The 19,168-nt window shown below is 34.3% G+C and overlaps 2 protein-coding genes and 1 pseudogene across 11 annotated transcripts; 2 read left to right on the top strand and 1 right to left on the bottom strand.

Annotated features, from left to right (window-relative positions):
- Nucleotides 1-2,783: 2,783 nt before the first annotated feature.
- LOC143895491 (protein unc-45 homolog B-like) lies at nt 2,784-7,827 on the top strand. 5 transcript variants are annotated; one of them, XM_077402659.1, is made up of 6 exons: nt 2,784-2,925; nt 4,143-4,195; nt 4,401-4,566; nt 4,896-5,225; nt 5,303-5,740; nt 6,117-7,827. In XM_077402659.1, the coding sequence occupies exons 2-6, from the start codon at nt 4,182-4,184 to the stop codon at nt 7,740-7,742; spliced, it is 2,574 nt and encodes an 857-aa protein (XP_077258785.1). In that variant the 5' UTR covers nt 2,784-2,925; nt 4,143-4,181; the 3' UTR covers nt 7,743-7,827. The 5 variants fall into 5 exon arrangements, with proteins under 5 accessions (XP_077258785.1, XP_077258775.1, XP_077258755.1 ...); XM_077402667.1 differs by lacking the exon at nt 2,784-2,925 and adding an exon at nt 2,935-3,168 and having other exon boundaries at nt 4,141-4,195; XM_077402649.1 differs by having other exon boundaries at nt 4,143-4,521.
- LOC143896148 (uncharacterized) lies at nt 7,808-18,732 on the bottom strand (annotated as a pseudogene).
- Nucleotides 8,919-15,875, top strand: LOC143895472 (protein unc-45 homolog B-like). 6 transcript variants are annotated; one of them, XR_013256336.1, is made up of 9 exons: nt 8,919-9,036; nt 10,271-10,678; nt 11,001-11,327; nt 11,405-11,854; nt 12,185-13,751; nt 14,135-14,263; nt 14,343-14,540; nt 14,715-14,894; nt 15,324-15,875. XR_013256336.1 is itself a non-coding variant. In XM_077402587.1 (5 exons), the coding sequence occupies exons 2-5, from the start codon at nt 10,283-10,285 to the stop codon at nt 13,859-13,861; spliced, it is 2,850 nt and encodes a 949-aa protein (XP_077258713.1). In that variant the 5' UTR covers nt 8,919-9,036; nt 10,271-10,282; the 3' UTR covers nt 13,862-14,110. The 6 variants fall into 6 exon arrangements, 3 of the variants coding, with proteins under 3 accessions (XP_077258713.1, XP_077258727.1, XP_077258718.1); XR_013256337.1 differs by lacking the exon at nt 14,343-14,540 and having other exon boundaries at nt 15,324-15,874; XR_013256338.1 differs by lacking the exons at nt 14,343-14,540; nt 14,715-14,894 and having other exon boundaries at nt 15,324-15,872.
- Nucleotides 18,733-19,168: the final 436 nt, after the last annotated feature.

Raw genomic sequence — 19,168 nt, 5'->3', positions numbered from 1 at the left:
AAATTATATTACATTTTTCTAGCTCATATTTTGCCAGCTCACGCAGCAACAATGAAAAACAAAATATGTCGATTGATGTAAAAAATATATATTTAAAATAAAAATTTACAATCTATATGAGAATAGATAATCTCGACAAAATAAAATTTAATTTAATTATGTGTGTATTTTGTCTTTCAAGAAATATAAATATATTTCTTCAACAGAAGATAAATAATTAATTATTATTGCTTTTAACGACTTACTTTGTATATTACAATTGTGTGCTGATTAAAATACAGTTCTGTGCAGCAATTATGCGTTGTCGCCACGAAAGCCGTTATTATCAGGAATAGCTCAGCGTAAGTGCCGTCTTGCCATTTCGAAAGATTATCGAATACTGACTACAATGTCCCCCTCTGATGTTTTGATAGATATGTCATGTAAATACAGTGCCTCACGGAACTGATAGACTCGTACCGTTACACATTTTTTGGACAAAATTTTGTGGACAAAGATATCTACATCAGGAAGATCATAAATCATAAATAATATGTGTTTGTTTATATGTTAATTTTCAGAAGTTGTTTTCGTTAGTTGATGTGCTTTTTCGAATCAATTAGATAATACTTGTATAATACATTTTTTGTTAAATACTTATAGCGTAAGATTATATCGATATAGATGTCTCTTATCAAATTTTAAACTATAATACGAATTTTTCGTTCTCGATACTAAACATCGAGGCGCACAGAGTCCCTGAGTTATAAACGATTGGAAAGGAAAAGCTTATTGAAAATCAAGCTTATAATTAAAATAGTTATAATACATTTTTTGAAAAAATATATTTATATTGTATAATTTATAGCCATTTTATTTCAGAAATTCACACAAAGCTAATAAGAGAAATTGAATTTAGTTTAAGTTATATATTATAATTGTACTATATAAATTTCAATTATGATTGGTCAATTTTCTTACGGTTCTTACGGTTATGACTAAAAATTTGTTACGTGCAATGGCCTTTACAGGCGTACGAAACAACTTGGAGTAATTTGTAATGTGTAATATTAATTTTATAATTTATTGTACATGTAGTACAAGAAAAACAGATTCTAATAATAGTTGAGAGAATTTACGGACTAATTTTTAAAAAATATATTGGTAGAATTTTACTGTAAAATTTGACTAGAATTGTAAATTGTTTAAATCAGAAATCTCAGTTTACGACGTCGCAAAAATGTGGCTTGAATCCGCTTAGATTCGTGCGCAGGAAATACAAAATCTACCGGCTCCAAAATTGTATGCAGTGGAGCTTTAACCCTTAACCGGAACGCGGGGTGTCGAACACCCCAAAACGAAGTTTAGGCGTCTTTTTTGGTCGGTTAATATATGAATTTTCGCATCGCAGTGCCATTTGTCGTTAGTTCGAATCACCAATGACGCATTCCAATACGTTCCACCTGGCAGAAATCGTTAGTGCGCCTTTCCAAACACGATTTGAATCAGACGAGTCAGGATTGCTGGGGTGCTGAACACCCCAAGTGCAAGTTTCGTAATTTTTTATTGAAAAAAGTTTTTTTTATTTTCTATTTGTAGTGACTCGACGCTGTTGTATGAACGTAAGTATCCCATAAAAAGTTGAAATAATCCAAATAATAATAATAATTGATCATTATCATAATAATTGATCTTTATGTAAAACAATAATTTTATACTTTTGAATAATATAAAGACTTTCTATGAAAATCTTACAGTAAAATTGATTATTTCTGACTTAAACATAAAATAAAAATGAATAAAAATCAAGATTTCAAAAGGCACAAGCGACCATGAAAATAAATACATTTTTTTTAAATACCCACTACAATCATAATTTTTTCGTAAAGTAGTCTATCTCAAGAACATCGTGTTAAATTTTTATCAAAAAATATTTATTTCTGACTGAGATATAATTTTTTTAGCAAAAATAGCCATTTTTCATAACACATTTATTTTAAAAATTTTTTTGATGCCCCAAAACTAAAAATTTCATAGTTTAGGCTAATGGGTATCATTTTCCAGTATTTAATGTATGTATTTGATTTTTTTCAAGCCTATTGAAGCCTCCATTTCGCCGTAACCAACGTTCAAAGTCGTGTGGGGTATACCCCGTGTGCAGATAACGTTCGATCGCGGACGTGTGCCGGTTAAGAGTTAAATTATTTCCATTAATAATACATGACATAATTACTTATAATAAATTACTTATAACAAAAATAATTATGTATTTTTTATAATAAAATAACATAATTTTGGTAATAAAATATATTGCGAATATATCTCGAAGCCACGGAAAATGCAATTCTTCTAGATTCAATATTAGTGAAAACCCGCAGTTTAATTTAATCGAGTTACTATTATCTATTATAGTCCAAAAGTTTTAGAAAATAAAAATAATTTAGACAATTTAAAAAAAAAAATTTCTTCTACTATTATATCGTTACAAAGTACGCGAGATTAGGCATGACGGCACGATGCGCTTCATGGATATCACAAACTGACGGCCTTTCGCTTGCCTGCCACTGCCGCTGTCCAAATATTACAAAAAATATGATCGATTAAAAATCGTTAGCTTCTCGCCGCAATATCGTCTTGTATATTCTGCGAAAAATCAATCTGATGACCCAGTGACCCTACATGTGGCTGAGAGCGCGCGCGCTTTCAAAAATCATGCACGTGACGCGCGCCTCATTAGTCGGTCGCGTAGCTAGGAAAAGCCAATCAGGATGAAATTCTATCGCAGGGAGACAGGGAGACAGCGCTCGGCACTCTTTTCGGATAACATTCGCCGGTTTAAGTTAGTCCTTGAAAAATGCTAGGATCGTAAACAATCGTGGAGCGAGAAGAAGACGAGTTTGAAGGTGCGATACAAGAGAACATTACAAAGAGAAAACTATTCGACAGGTAAAGGTTTTACGTTCTGTTCTGTTTCGCTGCGACGATCAGAATAAAAGCTTGCCGCGTGTGACGTGATCCAATTCGACATAATATAAGTATTCGTAGAAACGTATACGTAATACTTCCACATATCGTCGAAACAAGTGATGCAAAAGCTATTGTATAACGTGTTTAAGTGAAACGGTGAAGCCAAACGAGCCAGTAGTTTCACTATAGGATTGTTAAACTACATACGAGACACAAGGTTGAGTAAGTTGCGATTAACCGCATTAACTTAAACGCATATTTTTAGATGCATCTCACGACGAATCTCATGTTGCATGAAGAAAAAAGCGACAAATGCCATAGCACTCTAATTTTATAATAAGTCGTAATTTTAAAATTGATTCCAGATAGAACGTACTTTTTAACGATGCGATAATAAAGTTTCCTTTTTTTATGTAACTAAAAAATTAAATTTTGTAAACTGTGATATTTATCTCATCGAAATGTGACTCCTCACGAATTTAAAAATACTGCTGCTCGAGTCTTTATTTTCTTATGATATATTTTACTAGATATATTCTTACATTACTGGCTATTGTGCCAGTCTTAATTTACACGAAACACATCCTAACTGATTTTAAAAAACCAACAAATTAGATGTGTAAAAAAAAACTGATAAACAAATAATCGCGCGCGGTTGACGACCAGAGTTAGATGCCTTCATATAAAGAAAAACGTTGAAATTGATCAATATCACGCAAATAAATTCCTCGCGCGTCTCAGGTAATTTGCACGGTTTTCCCAGACAAGTGTAAATCGCGCCAGATTTTTGCAGCAAAGCGAACATAATTACATTTCTTGCGATAAGACGAAATAAAATATTTGAATGTAATGTCATAAATCGTTGCCGATCCAAACTCGAACTTTCCCTTTCGCGATCGACAATAAATAATTGATTTAAAGTCAGCGGGTTGGAAGTATTATTCAGTCATAATTATAAAATCCACTTTCTAATATAAAAATTTTGGCAACTGTTATTTACAATTCATTTGCAGATCTTACACTAGCAATTTCATTGTTATTTTTTGATCTTTTAATGTCTCATACTTGTATATAATTATTTAGAATTAATTTTATATATACTCTATGCCTTTCGCATTTAAGATAATACGTATAAAATATCACAGAGAGTCTTCCCACGTTAAAACATAATGCATCATGTATTTTATGTTGTAGAGATATTCCACCATGGCAGAGTCAAATATGACTGCACAAGAATGGAAGGAGAAAGGTAACGAAGAGTTTAACAAAGGCAATTGGTCAGAAGCATTGAGTGACTACACAAACGCACTGAACCTAGTAGACAACAACGCTGAGAAAACAGTGTATTACAAAAATCGAGCTGCCGCTTTATTAAAGCAGGGCATTTATGAGGAAGTTATTAAAGACTGCAACAATGCGTTGAAGATATGTTGTAATAAAGCATTGTATCGCAGATGTCAAGCACTAGAAGCGTTAGAAAGATTCGAGGAGGCACATCGGGACGCGGAGATTATTATTTCATCTGACCCAAATAACGAAGTTATTCAGCCCGTGTCGACGCGCTTACTTGAAATTGTACGTCGTAAGGAAAACCCACATCTTATTATTAGTAGTGACAAGGTAAATACACGTAACTATTACAAAAGTTTATTAAGTTTACTACACGCAAGACATGATAATTTGATCTGAATAATAAAAAAGAATAATATATTCCTCATACTCGATATATTGGTAAGAATTCTTGTTTCACTAAATACTAAATTTAATTTGAAAAATTGAATTAAGTTTTTCTTATTATATAATTATTTATTCCTGTCGGGATTAATAGTCTACGCACACTATATAGATAGAAATTATATGATACCTACAAATATTATCTCTAACAATTATTTATATTTTTATTACACATTATTATGTTTAAGCACAGGCTTACTTTTGTTTTGTATTAGCTATCACAAATGCTAGATTTAGCATTTAACGTGAGCGCAGATAAGAAGAAACGTGAAACCGTTATGACCAATCTGCTTGTGTTCGCACGTGACGAAGCTGTTGCCGAAGAGATATTCCAGAAGGAAGGTGTATCAAAAATCGTACAACTTGTAAAAGTAGAAGAGAATGAGAAAGTGAGCTGTAGCGCGATTCGTATTGTAGGCGAATTATGCAAAAACAATATTAATCGAACCGAATACATTGTGCAATATGCTGGATTGTTTTGGTGTCTGGATATAATGAACAGCACATCTACAGAAAAAATCAACGCATCTCAATATTGTTTACAGGTAAATATTATCGACTAGAATAGAGTCAGCATACATTCATATTTCAGTAATTAATTTATTGTGTAATTCTGTTTCAGACTATATTGAACACCTACAGCGGCATGAATGATGAACCCGATTCAAAACCCAACGAGACGTTGTGCATGATGCATAAAAAAAAAATTGACACTATTCTGTCGTGCTTGTTGAATGCGAGTAGAACGATAACATCAGGCCTTGCTAGAGACACATTAATAGAATTCATTACGCGTAACATTTATTACACTGCGTTAAACTGGGCCGAACGATTGGTTGACTTTCGCGGTTTGCAAAAATTAATGGAAATGGCCAGTGAAATGGTGGAATTTAAAAAGAACTACTCGATCGACATTACATCTTCCACGCAAATTGTAATCAGTATGTGCTTAGCAAAAGTCTATGAAAATATGTACAGTGATGTTGCTAAGAAAAAATTTAACAACGCCATTGACGAATTTATTGAGGATAAACTGTCTAAATCTGACACAGAATCCAAAGTATGAATTTTGAAATTACCGGTTTTTTTTAATAACTCAAATTAATTCAAAATAAAGTCTATAATCTCTAAAGTTTATAAAATTTAAATTAAACTCTATAATCTCTAAAAATGTCAAAGAAAATTTTTTTTTCAATTGTCGATATTGTATACTGTGTAACTTACACATATATTAAAATACGATTGTAACGGACTTTAATCAAAATTTATTGAGTATGACTTTATCACCTATCGTATTTTCTGAAGCATAATTTACCAAAGATTTTTCGTATTTTCTATCAAAATTAAATAACAATGTAGCTGCCTTAATTTATTTTTCATTAATCAAATATTGCTTTACGTAAAAATTTATAAATTGTTACTTGATTGTTTTACAGGTGCGCATAGTACTTGCGATAACAACTTTAATATTCGGTCCGTTAGATGTTGCGGAAGCAGTTATCTCTAAACCAGAGATTTTTGAGACGATTTTTGCTATGTCAAAAACGGATGACATATTGCAACAGAAAGTAATTTGCGAATGTATCGTTGCCGTTGTGACCAAATCTAAAAAGGTCAGTGTGTTTATACGTCAAAGTGTAAATATATTGGAGAATCTGTATCAATCTGAGAATGATTCAATTCGGATTCGAGCGTTAGTGGGCTTTTGCAAGTTAAGCAAATTTGACAAAAGCATTTTGAGCGATTGCACGACTATCGAACCGTTCACAGATGGAGCGACGAAGAAATTGGCCAAGGTTTGTATACGAGTCTTAATTAATCACAAAAAAAGAAGAGACATTAGAAAATGGGCCGTTGAAGGTCTGTCGTATCTCATTAGCCACGTCGAGGTCAAAGAGGAGTTGATCAAAGACCGACAAGCCGTTAAAGCGATGATCGAGCTCGCCGAGACTAACGATCAATCGGTTATCTTCGGCCTGACCATTATATTGGTAAACTTGTGCGACGCTTATGACAAAAAAGAATTCATACCCGAGATGACAGAATTGGTAATGTTTATTAGACATTATTTTTCCGAGGAATATCTGACCAAAGATGGCAACGACTTCGTGAAAAAAAGACGATGCGTGTTAGCGACTGAGGGTGTGACAAGCGCTCTGGTGAACCTCGCTAAAACGGACAGCTGGAACTGCAAGGAATTAATAGCTCGCGTATTCAAAGCGATATGCAGTCAACATAATTTGAGAAAAATAGTTGTTGATGAAGGCGGTACGGAGGCATTGTTGTCGTTATCGCTGAATGGCACAGACAAAGGAAAAAAATATGCTTCGCGAGCCCTGGTCCATCTAGCTTACACGATACTTCCTGAAATTGCAGTTTCTGGTCAGATAATCATGCAGGCTGTTCGGCCGATCATAGATCTCCTGAACTCGGAGTGTTCCGTGAATGAGAATTGCGAGACTCTAACAGCTTTGTGCAATCTAGCTAGCGTCAACGACAGCATGCGAAAACATATATTCAAAGAGGCAGGATTTGAGAAAATCGAGGACTATATGCATGACGATAACAACATGTTGAAACGAAAGGCCGCACAACTCATAAACAATTTGGTATTATGCCGTGAAGTTGCTGTCCAATATTTCGAGCAGAGACCTTATCAAATTTGGCATCTTACACTTTTTTTCATGGACAAGGATGAAGATACCGTTAAGGCAATGGCTGGAACAGTAGCGATGCTGACGGCGGTCAGCAAAGAGGCTTGCGAGCAAATACTCTATTTGAATTCCTCGCTAAAATTCCCATTTTCTTTCAATTTACTTTCTAATCCAAATGGTGATATACAACGTAAGGGTATCGAAATTTCGTTAAATATAATAAGAAATACAAAAGACATGAGAACAGACATAATGGAAGCATTGAGGGCACTGAGCAAGGACGATACCGTGCAAAACAAGATCAAGGAATTGGCTTTAGAAGCTGCTGCAGAATGGGACAAAATCAGAGTGAAAGACGAAAGTGACGAATTGTCACAAAGCACTGATAATTTAAAACATGTCGATTAAGAAAATTATATAAATGTTAATTAATTGGGATCTTAATGTTGTATTAATAGAATTATTATTTTTATTTAATAAATGACAGCACAATGTACAATATAACGCAACTTTGCATTTACACACAAGACTCTTGCCCCCGCGCTTTTTACCCAATAATATTCTAGCTTCTTCAAGTACAGAAGTACATTCTTTCTCTACAGGATTTGGTCGTCGCTCTGCGAAAATCTCTTTCTGAATTCTTGATTGCCGCTCTTGCAGGTTAAAATTTCTTTCTTCGTTGCTGCCAACAATCGGTGAAGCTCGGAGAGTGCTGCGGATGTATAGACGTTTTCGCATTTCAGCGCTTAATTCTTGCAAAATATCAACATGAACCTAAGTATATGTTTAATAATAATATATATTATAATATATATATTTATATATATTCTTATATAGGTGCTGTACAAGCTATATATTTTAGAATTTCACCGTAATGACCAGAATTGTAAATTGTTTAAAACAGAAATCTCAGTTTACGACGTCGCAAAAATGTGCGGTTTGAATCCGCTCAGATTTGTGCGCAGGAAATACAAAATCTACCGACTCCAAAATTATATGCAGTAAAGTTTTAAATTATTTCTATTAATAATACATGAGAGACATAATTACTTATAACAAATTACTTATAATAAAAATAATATATTTCTGATAATAAAATAACATAATTTTGGTAATAATATATATTGTGGCTTATATATCTCGAAGGCGATTATTATCTATTATTTAGCCTATTATTTATAGTCCAAAAATTTTAGAAAATAGAAACAATTTAGACGATTTAAAAAAGAAAAATTTCTTTTACTATTATATCGTTACAAAGTACGCGAGATTAGGCATGACGGCATACGATGCGCTTGGATATCACAAAATGACGGCCTTTCGCTTGTCTGCCACTGCCGCTGTCCAAATATTACGAAAAATACGTACGATTAAAAATCGTTAGCTTATCGCCGCAATATCGTCTCGTTCCGCATTCTGAGAAAAATCAATCTATGACCTATCACGTGGCCGAGAACGCGCGCGCTTTCGAAAATCACGTGACGCGCGTTTCATTAGTCGGTCACGTAGCTAGGAGAAGCCAATTAGGATGAAATTTTATCGCAGGGAGACAGCGCTCGGTACTCTATTCGAATAATATTCGCTGGTTTAAGTTAGTCCTTGAAAAGTGCTAGAATCGTAAACAGTCGTGGGGCGAAAAGAAGAAGTTTGAAGGTGCGATATACGAGAGAACATTATACAAAAAGAAAACTATATTCGACAGGTAAAGGTTCTGTTTCGCTGCGACGATCAAAACAAAAGCTTGCCGCGTGACGTGATCCAATTCGATACATAATACAAGTATTCGGAAATACGTAAGATTATTACTTTTTGCCCGAAAAGACTTCCACATATCGTCAAAACAAGTAATGCAAAAGCTATTGTATAACATGTTTAAGTGAAACGGTGAGGCCAAACGAGCCAGTAGTTCCACTATAGGATTGTTAAACTACATAACGAGGCACGAGGCACAAGGTTGAGTAAGTTGCGATTAGCGCATTAACTTAAACGCATATTTTTAGATGCATCTCACGACGAATCTCATGTTGCATGAAGAAAAAAGCGACAAATGGCATGGCGCACTCTAATTTCATAATAAGTCGTAATTTTAAAATTGATTTCAGATAGAACGTATTTTAACAATGCGATAATAAATTTCCCTTTTTATGTAACTAAAAAATTAAATTTTGTAAACTGTAATATTTATCTCTTCGAAATGTGACCCCTCACGAATTTAAAAACACTGATGCTGCTCGAGTCTTTATTTTCTTATGATATATCCTTACATTACCGGCAATTGTGCCGGTCTATTAACACGAAACACATCCGAACTGATTTGAAAAGACTAACGAATTAGATGTGTAAAAAAAACTGATAAACAAATACTCGCGTCGAATTGACGACCAAAGTTAGATGCCTTCATATATAAAGAAAAACGTTGAGATTCAATATCACGCAAATAAATTCCTCGCGCGTCTCAGATAATTTGCACGATCTTCCCAGACAAGTGTAAATCGCACCAGATTTTTGCAGAACATAATTGCATTTTTTGCAGTAAGACGAAATAAAATATTCGAATAATGTAGTGTCATAAATCGTTGCCGATCCAAACTCGAACTCTTCTTTTCGCGATCGACAATAAATAATTGATTTAAAGTCAGCGGGTTGGAAGTATTATTCAGTCATAATTATAAATTCCAATAATTCTGTTTATGTGAAAGTTAGCACTCTCTAATATAAAAATTTTGGCAACTGTTGTTTACAATTCATTTGCAGATCTTACACTAGCAATTTCATTGTTATTTTTTATCTTTTAATGTCTCATACTTGCATATAATTATTTAGAATTAATTTTATATATACTCTATGCCTTTCGCATTTAAGATAATACGTATAAAATATCACAGAAAATCTTTCCACGTTAAAACATATAATGCATCATATATTTTATGTTGTAGAAATATTTCACCATGGCAGAGTCAAATATGACTGCACAAAAATGGAAGCAGAAGGGTAACGAAGAGTTTAACAAAGGCAATTGGTCAGAAGCATTGAGTGACTACACAAACGCGCTGAACCTAGTAGAGAACAACGCTGAGAAAACAGTGTACTATAAAAATCGAGCTGCCACTTATTTAAAGCTGAACGATTACGAGAATGCTATTGAAGACTGCGACAGCGCGTTAAAGATATGTTGTAATAAAGCATTGTATCGCAGATGCCAAGCACTAGAAGCGTTAGAGAGATTCGAGGAGGCACATCGGGACGCGGAGATTATTATTTCATCTGACCCAAGTAACAAAGTTATTCATCCCGTGTTGACGCGCTTACAAGATCGTCATAAGAACCCAAATCTTAGAGCTACGGTAAATATTCATAACTATTACAAAGGTTCATTAGCTTGCAAGACATGATATTTGGTCAGGTAAAAGATATATAATGTAAAAATTATCACACATTTCTCTCATACTGGATATATTAGTAAGAATTTTTGTTACTAAATTTAATTTAAAAAATTAAATTATGTTTGTTTTTTTTTTATTATATGTAATTATTAATTTCTCTCGGGATAATAGTCACACTATATAGATAGAAATTAACTGATACAAATATTATTTTTTACAGATATTTACATTTTCATTACACATTATTGTATTTAAAAATACGTTTATTTCTGCATTTTATTAGATATCACAAATGATGGATTCTGTATTTAACGAGAGCGCGGATAAAGAGGAATATAAATATGCTATGCATAATCTGTTTGTGAACGCATGTGACGAAGCAGGTGCCGAGGAGATCTTCAAGAACGAAGGTGTATCAAAACTCGCACAACTTATAAAAGTTGAAGAGAACAAGAATGCGACGTACGCGATTCGTATTTTAGGCGAGTTATGCAAAAACAATATTAATCGAACCGAGTCCGTTCTGAAATATATTGGTTTGCTTCGCTGTCTGGAAATAATGAACAGCACATGTACAGATAGAGTCAAGGCGTCCCAAATTTGTTTACAGGTAAATATTATTGACTAGAACGTAGCTAGCACATACACGTATTTTAGTAATTAATTTATCGTATAATTTGATTTCAGAATATATTGAATACTTACAGCGGCATGAACGATGAAACCGATTCAAAACCCGACAAGACTTCGTGCGAAACGCATAAGAATGAACTTGATACGATTTTGTCATGCTTATTGAATAATATAGCGAATAGAACGATAGCAGGCCTTACTAGAGACGCAATAATAGAACTTATTATGTGTAACATTCATCATACCGAGTTAGGCTGGGCCGAACAATTGATCAAGTTTCGTGGTTTGCAAAAATTAATGGAGGTAGCCAGTGAAATGGAAGAATTCAAATACAAGGAATCCTCGATGAACATCACGTCTTCCACGCGAATTAAAACCAGCATGTGTTTAACAAAAATTTATGAAAACGTGTACTATGATGCTGCTAAGGAAAAATTTATTGACGCCATTGAGAAATTTATTAAAGATAAATTGCTTACATCTGACTCACAATCAGAATCCAAAGTATGAATTTCGTGACTTCTGATCTTTTCTAATTGTTTCAAAATAAAGGGTCGACTATTTCTTTAACCATAGCATACTTGAGAAATTTAAATTATTTTAAAAGCAAAAATGCCAAAGAAGATTTCTTTTTTATTTGTCGATATCGTACGTTTGTCGATATGTAAGTTTTAATTAAAAAAAATACGATTATAAGAGTTTAATCAAAATTTATTGAAGAATATGACTTTGCCATCCAAGGAAATTAAATAACACTATAGCTGCCTTGATTTCTTTATAATCAAATATTGTTTTACGTAAAAATTTGTAAATTGTTAATCCGTTGTTTTATAGGTGCGTGGAATGGTTGCGATAACAACCTTAATGTTCGGTCCGTTAGACGTTGCATACGCAATTATAATTAAAAGAGGGGTGCTTGAGATGATCATTGCTATGTCGGAAACGGATGACGTGTTTCAAAAGAAAGTGGTTTGTGAATGTATCATTGTCGCAATGACCAAATTTAAACAGGCCAACGTGTTTATATGTCGATGTGTACGTATATTGGAGCACCTGTATATATTCTCTACGTATGATACAATACGAGTTCGAGCGTTAGTGGGTCTGTGCATGATAAGCAAGTTTGAAAAAAGCATTTTAAGCAGTTACACAACTATCGAACCGTTCGCGCAGTTCGCGGATGAAACGATGAAGAAATTGACCAAGATTTGCGCACGATTTTTGATTAATCCCAAAAAAGATAAAGAGATGAGAAAATGGGCCATTAAGGGCCTGAGGTATCTCACTATCGACGTCGAGGTCAAAGAGCAGTTGATCAAAGACCAACAACAAGCCGCAGTAAAAGCAATTATTGACCTAATAACCGAGACTAATGATCAATCGGTACTCTGCGACGTGACTATTATGTTGGTAAACTTGTGTTGCGCTTATGACGATAATGAACTTATACCCGAGATGATAGAATCGGTAATGTTCATCAAATATTATTTTTCCGGGAGAGATGAGCCCAAAGAGGACGACTTTATGAAAATAAGTCGGCGCGCGTTAGTGGAGGTCGGTGTGACTAGCGCTCTGGCGAGACTCGCTAAAACGGACAATCAGAACTGTAAGGAATTGGTAGCCCGCGTTTTCCATGCGATATGCAGTCAACAGGAGTTGAGAGAAATAGTTGTTCAACAAGGCGGCGCGGAGGCATTATTGTCGTTAGCGCTGAGTAGCACAGACAAGGGAAAGAAGCATGCTTGGCGAGCCCTTGTCCATCTAGCGCACACGATACCTCCTGCATTTCCTGATCAGACAATCATGCAGATTGTTTGGACAATCATAAATCTCCTGAATTCGGAGTGTTCCGTAAATGAGAGATGCGAGGCTCTAACAGCTTTGTGCAATCTAGCTAGCGTCAACAACAGCGTGCGAGAATATATATTCAAAGAGGCAGGATTTGAAAATTTCGAGGACTATATGCATGACGATAACAACATGTTGAAACGAAAGGCCGCACAACTCATAAACAATTTGGTATTATGCCGTAAAGTTGCTGTCCAATATTGCGAGCAGAGATCTTATCAAGTTGGGTATCTTACATTATTGTTCGAGAACAAAGATACAGATATAGATACCATTAAGGCATTGGCTGGAACAGTAGCCATGCTGACGGCGGTCAGCAAAGCGGCTTGCGAGGAAATAATCTGTGCGGATCCTTTGCTAAAATTTCTACACAACTTACTCATTAATACAGACGATGACTTACAGCATAAGGGTACTAAAATTGCGTTAAATATGATGAGAAGTACAATAGACCTCGCTGCAAAACTCATCAAAAATATAAACATAATGGGACCACTGACGGCATTGTCCGAGAACGATACCGTGCCAGACAACAAGATCAAGGAATTAGCACGTACTGCTTTACTGCTTGCTGCGCACATAGTCGACATCGAGAGAAACGACAAAAGTGATGAAGCGTCACAAAACATTGATAGTTTAGACGTGTTTAAACATGTCGATTAAGAAAATTATATATAATTGGGATCTTAATGTCATATTAATAGAATTACTTTTTATTTTAATAAATGACAGCACAATGTACGGTATAATTAATAAATAATGTAATTTTGCATTTACAATTAAGACTTTTGACCCAACGCTTTTTGTCCACGATAAATAACATTCTAGCTGCATTAATTTAAGTACCAGAAGTATACTCTTTCTCGCCAAGCTTGCGTCGTTTTGCTTTGTCTCTGCGAAAATCTATTTGTGAATTCTTAATTGCCGCTCTTGCAGGTTAAAATTTTTTTCTTCGCTGCTGCCAGCAATCGGTGGAGCTCGGAAAATGCCGCAGACGTATAGACGGTTTTCATCTCGACGCCCGATTCTTGCGAAGTGGAAGCGGCTAATGTTGGCGTCGATAAAGTTTGTTCATCTTGTGGCTAACCTACATATATATTTAATAATAATATATTATAATGTTTACATTTAAATTCATATACAGATGTACGAGGCTACTCACTTTTACGTATTCTATAACGGATTCTATTGCCGCGTCCGCATCTTTGAAAATTTCGTTGTATCTCATATGTTCTCACAGATAGTCACAAAAACACGGGCAGTCTTCTGGATACATTTCAAATAATATCCAATTTAGTAAAAAATGATCTTTATGACGTAAGCGCGTATATTACGTAATAGGGTACGTAAAGAGACGCAAATAATAAGTTCCTAAACGTAAATAATAAGTTTAGTTGTACAATTATAATTATACCATTTTGAGCATATGAATTTATTATCACCAATCTGCAATTCATTAAATAACGGTACGTCTATCAAAGCAGGATGTTTTATAAATTGCTGTAAATCTTCTTAGGTCCTCTTCAACGAACTAAAATTATTTTCTTTCCGGCATATCCATCAGCGGCATTAACTTGGGTATCAAAACCTTTCCGAATTCGAGGAATGTAATGTGTCTTTTTCAAGAACTTGTAGCACGCCAGACAATTCTGAAAGAGCAGGAAGTTCGGCCGATTGTAGACCACGAGAAAAAAAAGTGAGTTAATTTTGAATAATTGATAATCGACACACGTCTCATAGATTTTCATAATTAATTGATACATCTTTATACTTTTCATAACTTTTAGGTTGCGGTCCACTTGATGCTACAAATGCTTCTTCTTCTCCTTTCTTTCAATAAAGAAAGAAGGATTTGTAGCGTCAATTGGACCGCAGCCTTTATAAATTGTTATATTGTGCTGATTTTTCATAAAAAATTTTTGCAGTATTGTAATAGTCTGAAATTAATCTTTTTATTGTGCATTTTCTTATATATATATTTTATACTATTTTTAAATATTTTATTTATGTTTTTATTATAATTGTGTTACTTTTTTTATGGACAATCAGTTTTGTTTAACAATGTATAAAAATGTATGAAAATTTATTACTTTAAATGCATTAAATGGAATTTTTTGTGTTACAGGAAGACAGTACGACCCCGATGTACAGGCACTGCATAACAAACATATATTGCAGCAGTTACTTCGCGAAAATGCGCCAAAGAAAGATGCAGTGGACAATTTCCTGGAGCAGATAGGAGATATCCTGCGTAAATTGAGCTATTTTCGAAGAAGGCAAATGCAAGTAGAGCTGCTGCATCTCGTTCACAGGGCAGAAGACGAAGAATTAGCGGAGGCGGAATTTTTTCAAAGGCGATAAATTTTTTGCATTAATATTCTATTATATTTTGTACTATAATTGTTACCTTTATCTTTCTACCAATACATTATTCGTTACATAAATAAATAAATAAAACATTTATTTCTATTTTAATAAAACTTAACGAGTAGTTCATATTTGGGTCTAAAAGAAATGAATGTTTTGTTGTAACATTACATATATGTGTATGTAAAGTTCAAAACATTGAGGTGTACGATCTTATATTTATTTATAATTCTTAGAAAAAAAGTATGGTTTCTGTCTTATAATAATTATAGAAGTTAATCGCAAAATTTCGCAGTAACTAATCCGGCGCATTTTCGCGACAATAAAGCTGAGCAGAGTTCATTTGGATCTTCGAAATTGACGTTCAGCAATCTCTGGTTTCCAAGTCAAGAAGCTGAAAGATATACATTTGTAAGAACGATCGAGCATTAATCAAGACACAAAATTTCTAACACGTCAGTTCTTAATTACGTTTTGTTCGTCGTTTGAATTTAAATCGTTTTAAAATAAAGAGTCCATTATCTCTTTAACCATAGCATGCTTGAGAAATTTAAACTCTATATTTTTAAAACAAAAATGTCAAAAAAGATTTTTTTCTCAATTGTCGATATTGAATATTCTGTAACTTACGTATTAAAATACAGTTATAACAGAGTTTAATCAAAATTTACTGAAGAATACAACTTTGCCATTTTTCGTTATTTCGTATTTTCCAAAGCATATTATTTCTCCTATTATTCATCAAAATTAAATAAAACTACCTATTGATATTTTTTAAATTAATTATTGTTTCATAAAATGTACAAATTTATAAATTGTTATCATCGATTGTCTTATAGGTGCGTGGAGTAGTTGCGATAATAACCCTGATATTCGGCCCGTTCAAAGTTGCAGATGCAATTATTTTCAAAAAAGGGATGGTTGAGAAGATCTTCGCTATGGCGGAAACGGATGACGTATTGCAACAGACAATGGTTTGAGAATGTGTCATTGCCGCTGCGACTAAATATAATAAGTTCAACGAGTTCATAGATGAAGGTGTAAACATATTGCAGAAGCTGGATAAATCTAATAACGATATAATTCGGATTCTAGCGTTTTTGGGATTGTGCAAGTTGAGTAAATTTGAAAGGTATTACGTTATTCAACCGTTTGCGAATAAATCGTCAATGAGAGATGAGAGGCTCTAACAGCTCTTTGTGCAATCTAGCTAGTGTCGACAATAGTATGCGACTACATATATTGAACGACTCGGGATTTGAGAATTTCAACAACTATATGAACGATAATCACAACATGTTGGACTGCGCGTACGCAAAACTCATAAACAATTTGGTATTAACCCGTGAAGTTGCTATTCAGTATGTTGAGCAGAGATCTTATCAACTTAAGGATCTTATATGACTTGGTTTGTGGTAGGCAGAGCGAAGATGAATGTACAAAGAAGGCAGCAGTTGAAGCGGTAGCAACGTTAACGGCAGCCAGCAAAAAAACTTGCAAAAAATTACTCAGCTGGGATATATATGGCGGACATTCCTATACCTTTCACTTAATAATCCAGACAGTAACTAACAACATAAGGGTATCAAAATTGCGTTAAATATGATGAAAAATACGAAAAACGTCGCTGCAAAACTCATGAAAACAGACATAATGGAACTTATTTTGAAAGAATTGAGCAAGTACGATACCATGCAAAACAAAGAAATCAAGGAATTAACATCCCTCGTTCTAAAGGCTGCTGCGAAAAAGGGACAAAATCGAGGGAAATGTCGAAGGGAACGAATCGGCATAGAGCACTGATAATATAGAACATTCGATTAAGAGAATTAAACATGAATAATTAATTCGGATCTATGACATATTAATAGAATATTTCTTTTATTTTAATAAATGACAGCACAATGTACATACAGCATAATCAATAAATAACGAAACTTTGCATTTACAAGACTCGTGCCCCGGCGCTTTTTACCTAATGATAAATAATATTCTAGCTTTTTCAAGTACCAGAAGTATCTTTTTCTCGACAGGCTTGCGACGTCTTGCTATGTCTCTTATACAAAAATCTCTTTGTAAATTTTTAATTGTTGCTCTTCCAGGTTAATATTTCTTTCCTCGCTGCTGCCAGCAATCGGTGGAGCTCGGAGAGTGCCAAAGACGTATATAAACGGTTTTCATTTCGGCGCCCGATTTTTGCAAAATGGAAACGCCGACTTCCTTTAACGCCGCTAAAGTTTGTTCGTCTTGCGCCAATCAATCAACCTAAGTATACATATTTAATAATAATATATTATAATATAATAATATATAGGTTGCATTTATATTGATATATAGGTGTACAAGCTGCTAACGTTTTTTATATTTTTATTACGGATTCAATTGCCGAGTCCGCATCTTTGAAGATCTTATTATCCTTGATATTTTCACAGATAAATAGTCAGAGAAATGGGTAGCCTCCTCGGCACAGTTCAAATAATCCTCAATGTAGTAGAGAGCGATATATACGCGAAAGCGTATATCATATTCGTCACGTTAAAGTGTACGCAAGGGAACGCTTTCTAAACGCAATAAACAATAACGTTTAGTTGTACAATTTAATTATACTATAATAAGTACATGAACTTATTATTACCAACCTGCATTTCGTTAAATAGCGGCCGTACGTCTATCAAAGCAGGATTATTTAAAAATAATTGCTATAAGTTTTTTTAGTGTCCTCTTCAACGGGCTGAAATAATTTTCTTTCCAAACGGTAGTCTGCTTCCACGGTACTAACTTGGGTATCAACATTCCCACCTCTTTATTTCTATCAGTGCCTCAAAATCTTTGTTTCTCTGCTTCGGCAGAGAGAAGTTATCCTTCTCTCTGGCTTCGGATAACGCTGACTAGAGCTTATTATTCGGATCTTCGATATGGATGTTCGGCAGTCTGGTCTCTAAGTAAAGAAGCTGAAAGATGTACGTTCTTAAGAACAAGCATTCATTAAATTACAAATCGTTGAAACGTCGCGTCGGTCCTTAATTACCTTTTGCTCGTCGTCTCAATCCAATATATATAGTTTTCGCTGCTGGTGCTCCTCTCGGCCGAATTATCTTCTAAGATATCATCCTTCGCCCCCCAGAAGTGTGCACATGTTTGTGCACTCTCTTAAGTATTTTTATCATTTCTTATACTTAGCGATTGAACCATTTTCCTAAATAAAACTTGAGCTATATATATAGGACCTCGATGCATTATTTGCAGAAGCTTTCGGAGCAATCTGTGAGTGATTAGTAACGCTCGGTCCCGTAATAATTTGTGCTGTATCACGAACGAATATACAGACGTTTGCGCTTGTTGCATCTATATTATGAGAAGAAAAGCACTGAGTTTTAAAGTGAAAAACACTGCAAGCAAATAAAGAGCAATCAATTTGCAACACTCAATTTTCGCGAGATCTCAGCTTGTAACTTTGCAATTTTATACGAATGAAAAAAATGGTTCGATGAAAACTGCAGTTGTTTAAGAAGAAACTTTCGCAGATTGAAAAGAATTGCACGCACTTGTAAAGATCCTTGTACGGTTTCGGAAGAACTGCGCGCGGTTTTGGATGGTTATAAA

This window comes from Temnothorax americanus, unplaced genomic scaffold, assembly GCF_048541705.1.
Source record: "Temnothorax americanus isolate GAGA-0224 unplaced genomic scaffold, ASM4854170v1 Scaffold1, whole genome shotgun sequence".
Taxonomy (NCBI): Eukaryota; Metazoa; Arthropoda; class Insecta; order Hymenoptera; family Formicidae; genus Temnothorax; species Temnothorax americanus.
The sequence above is the reverse complement of the archived record's forward strand: the minus strand, read 5'-3'. Positions and strand labels throughout refer to the sequence as shown.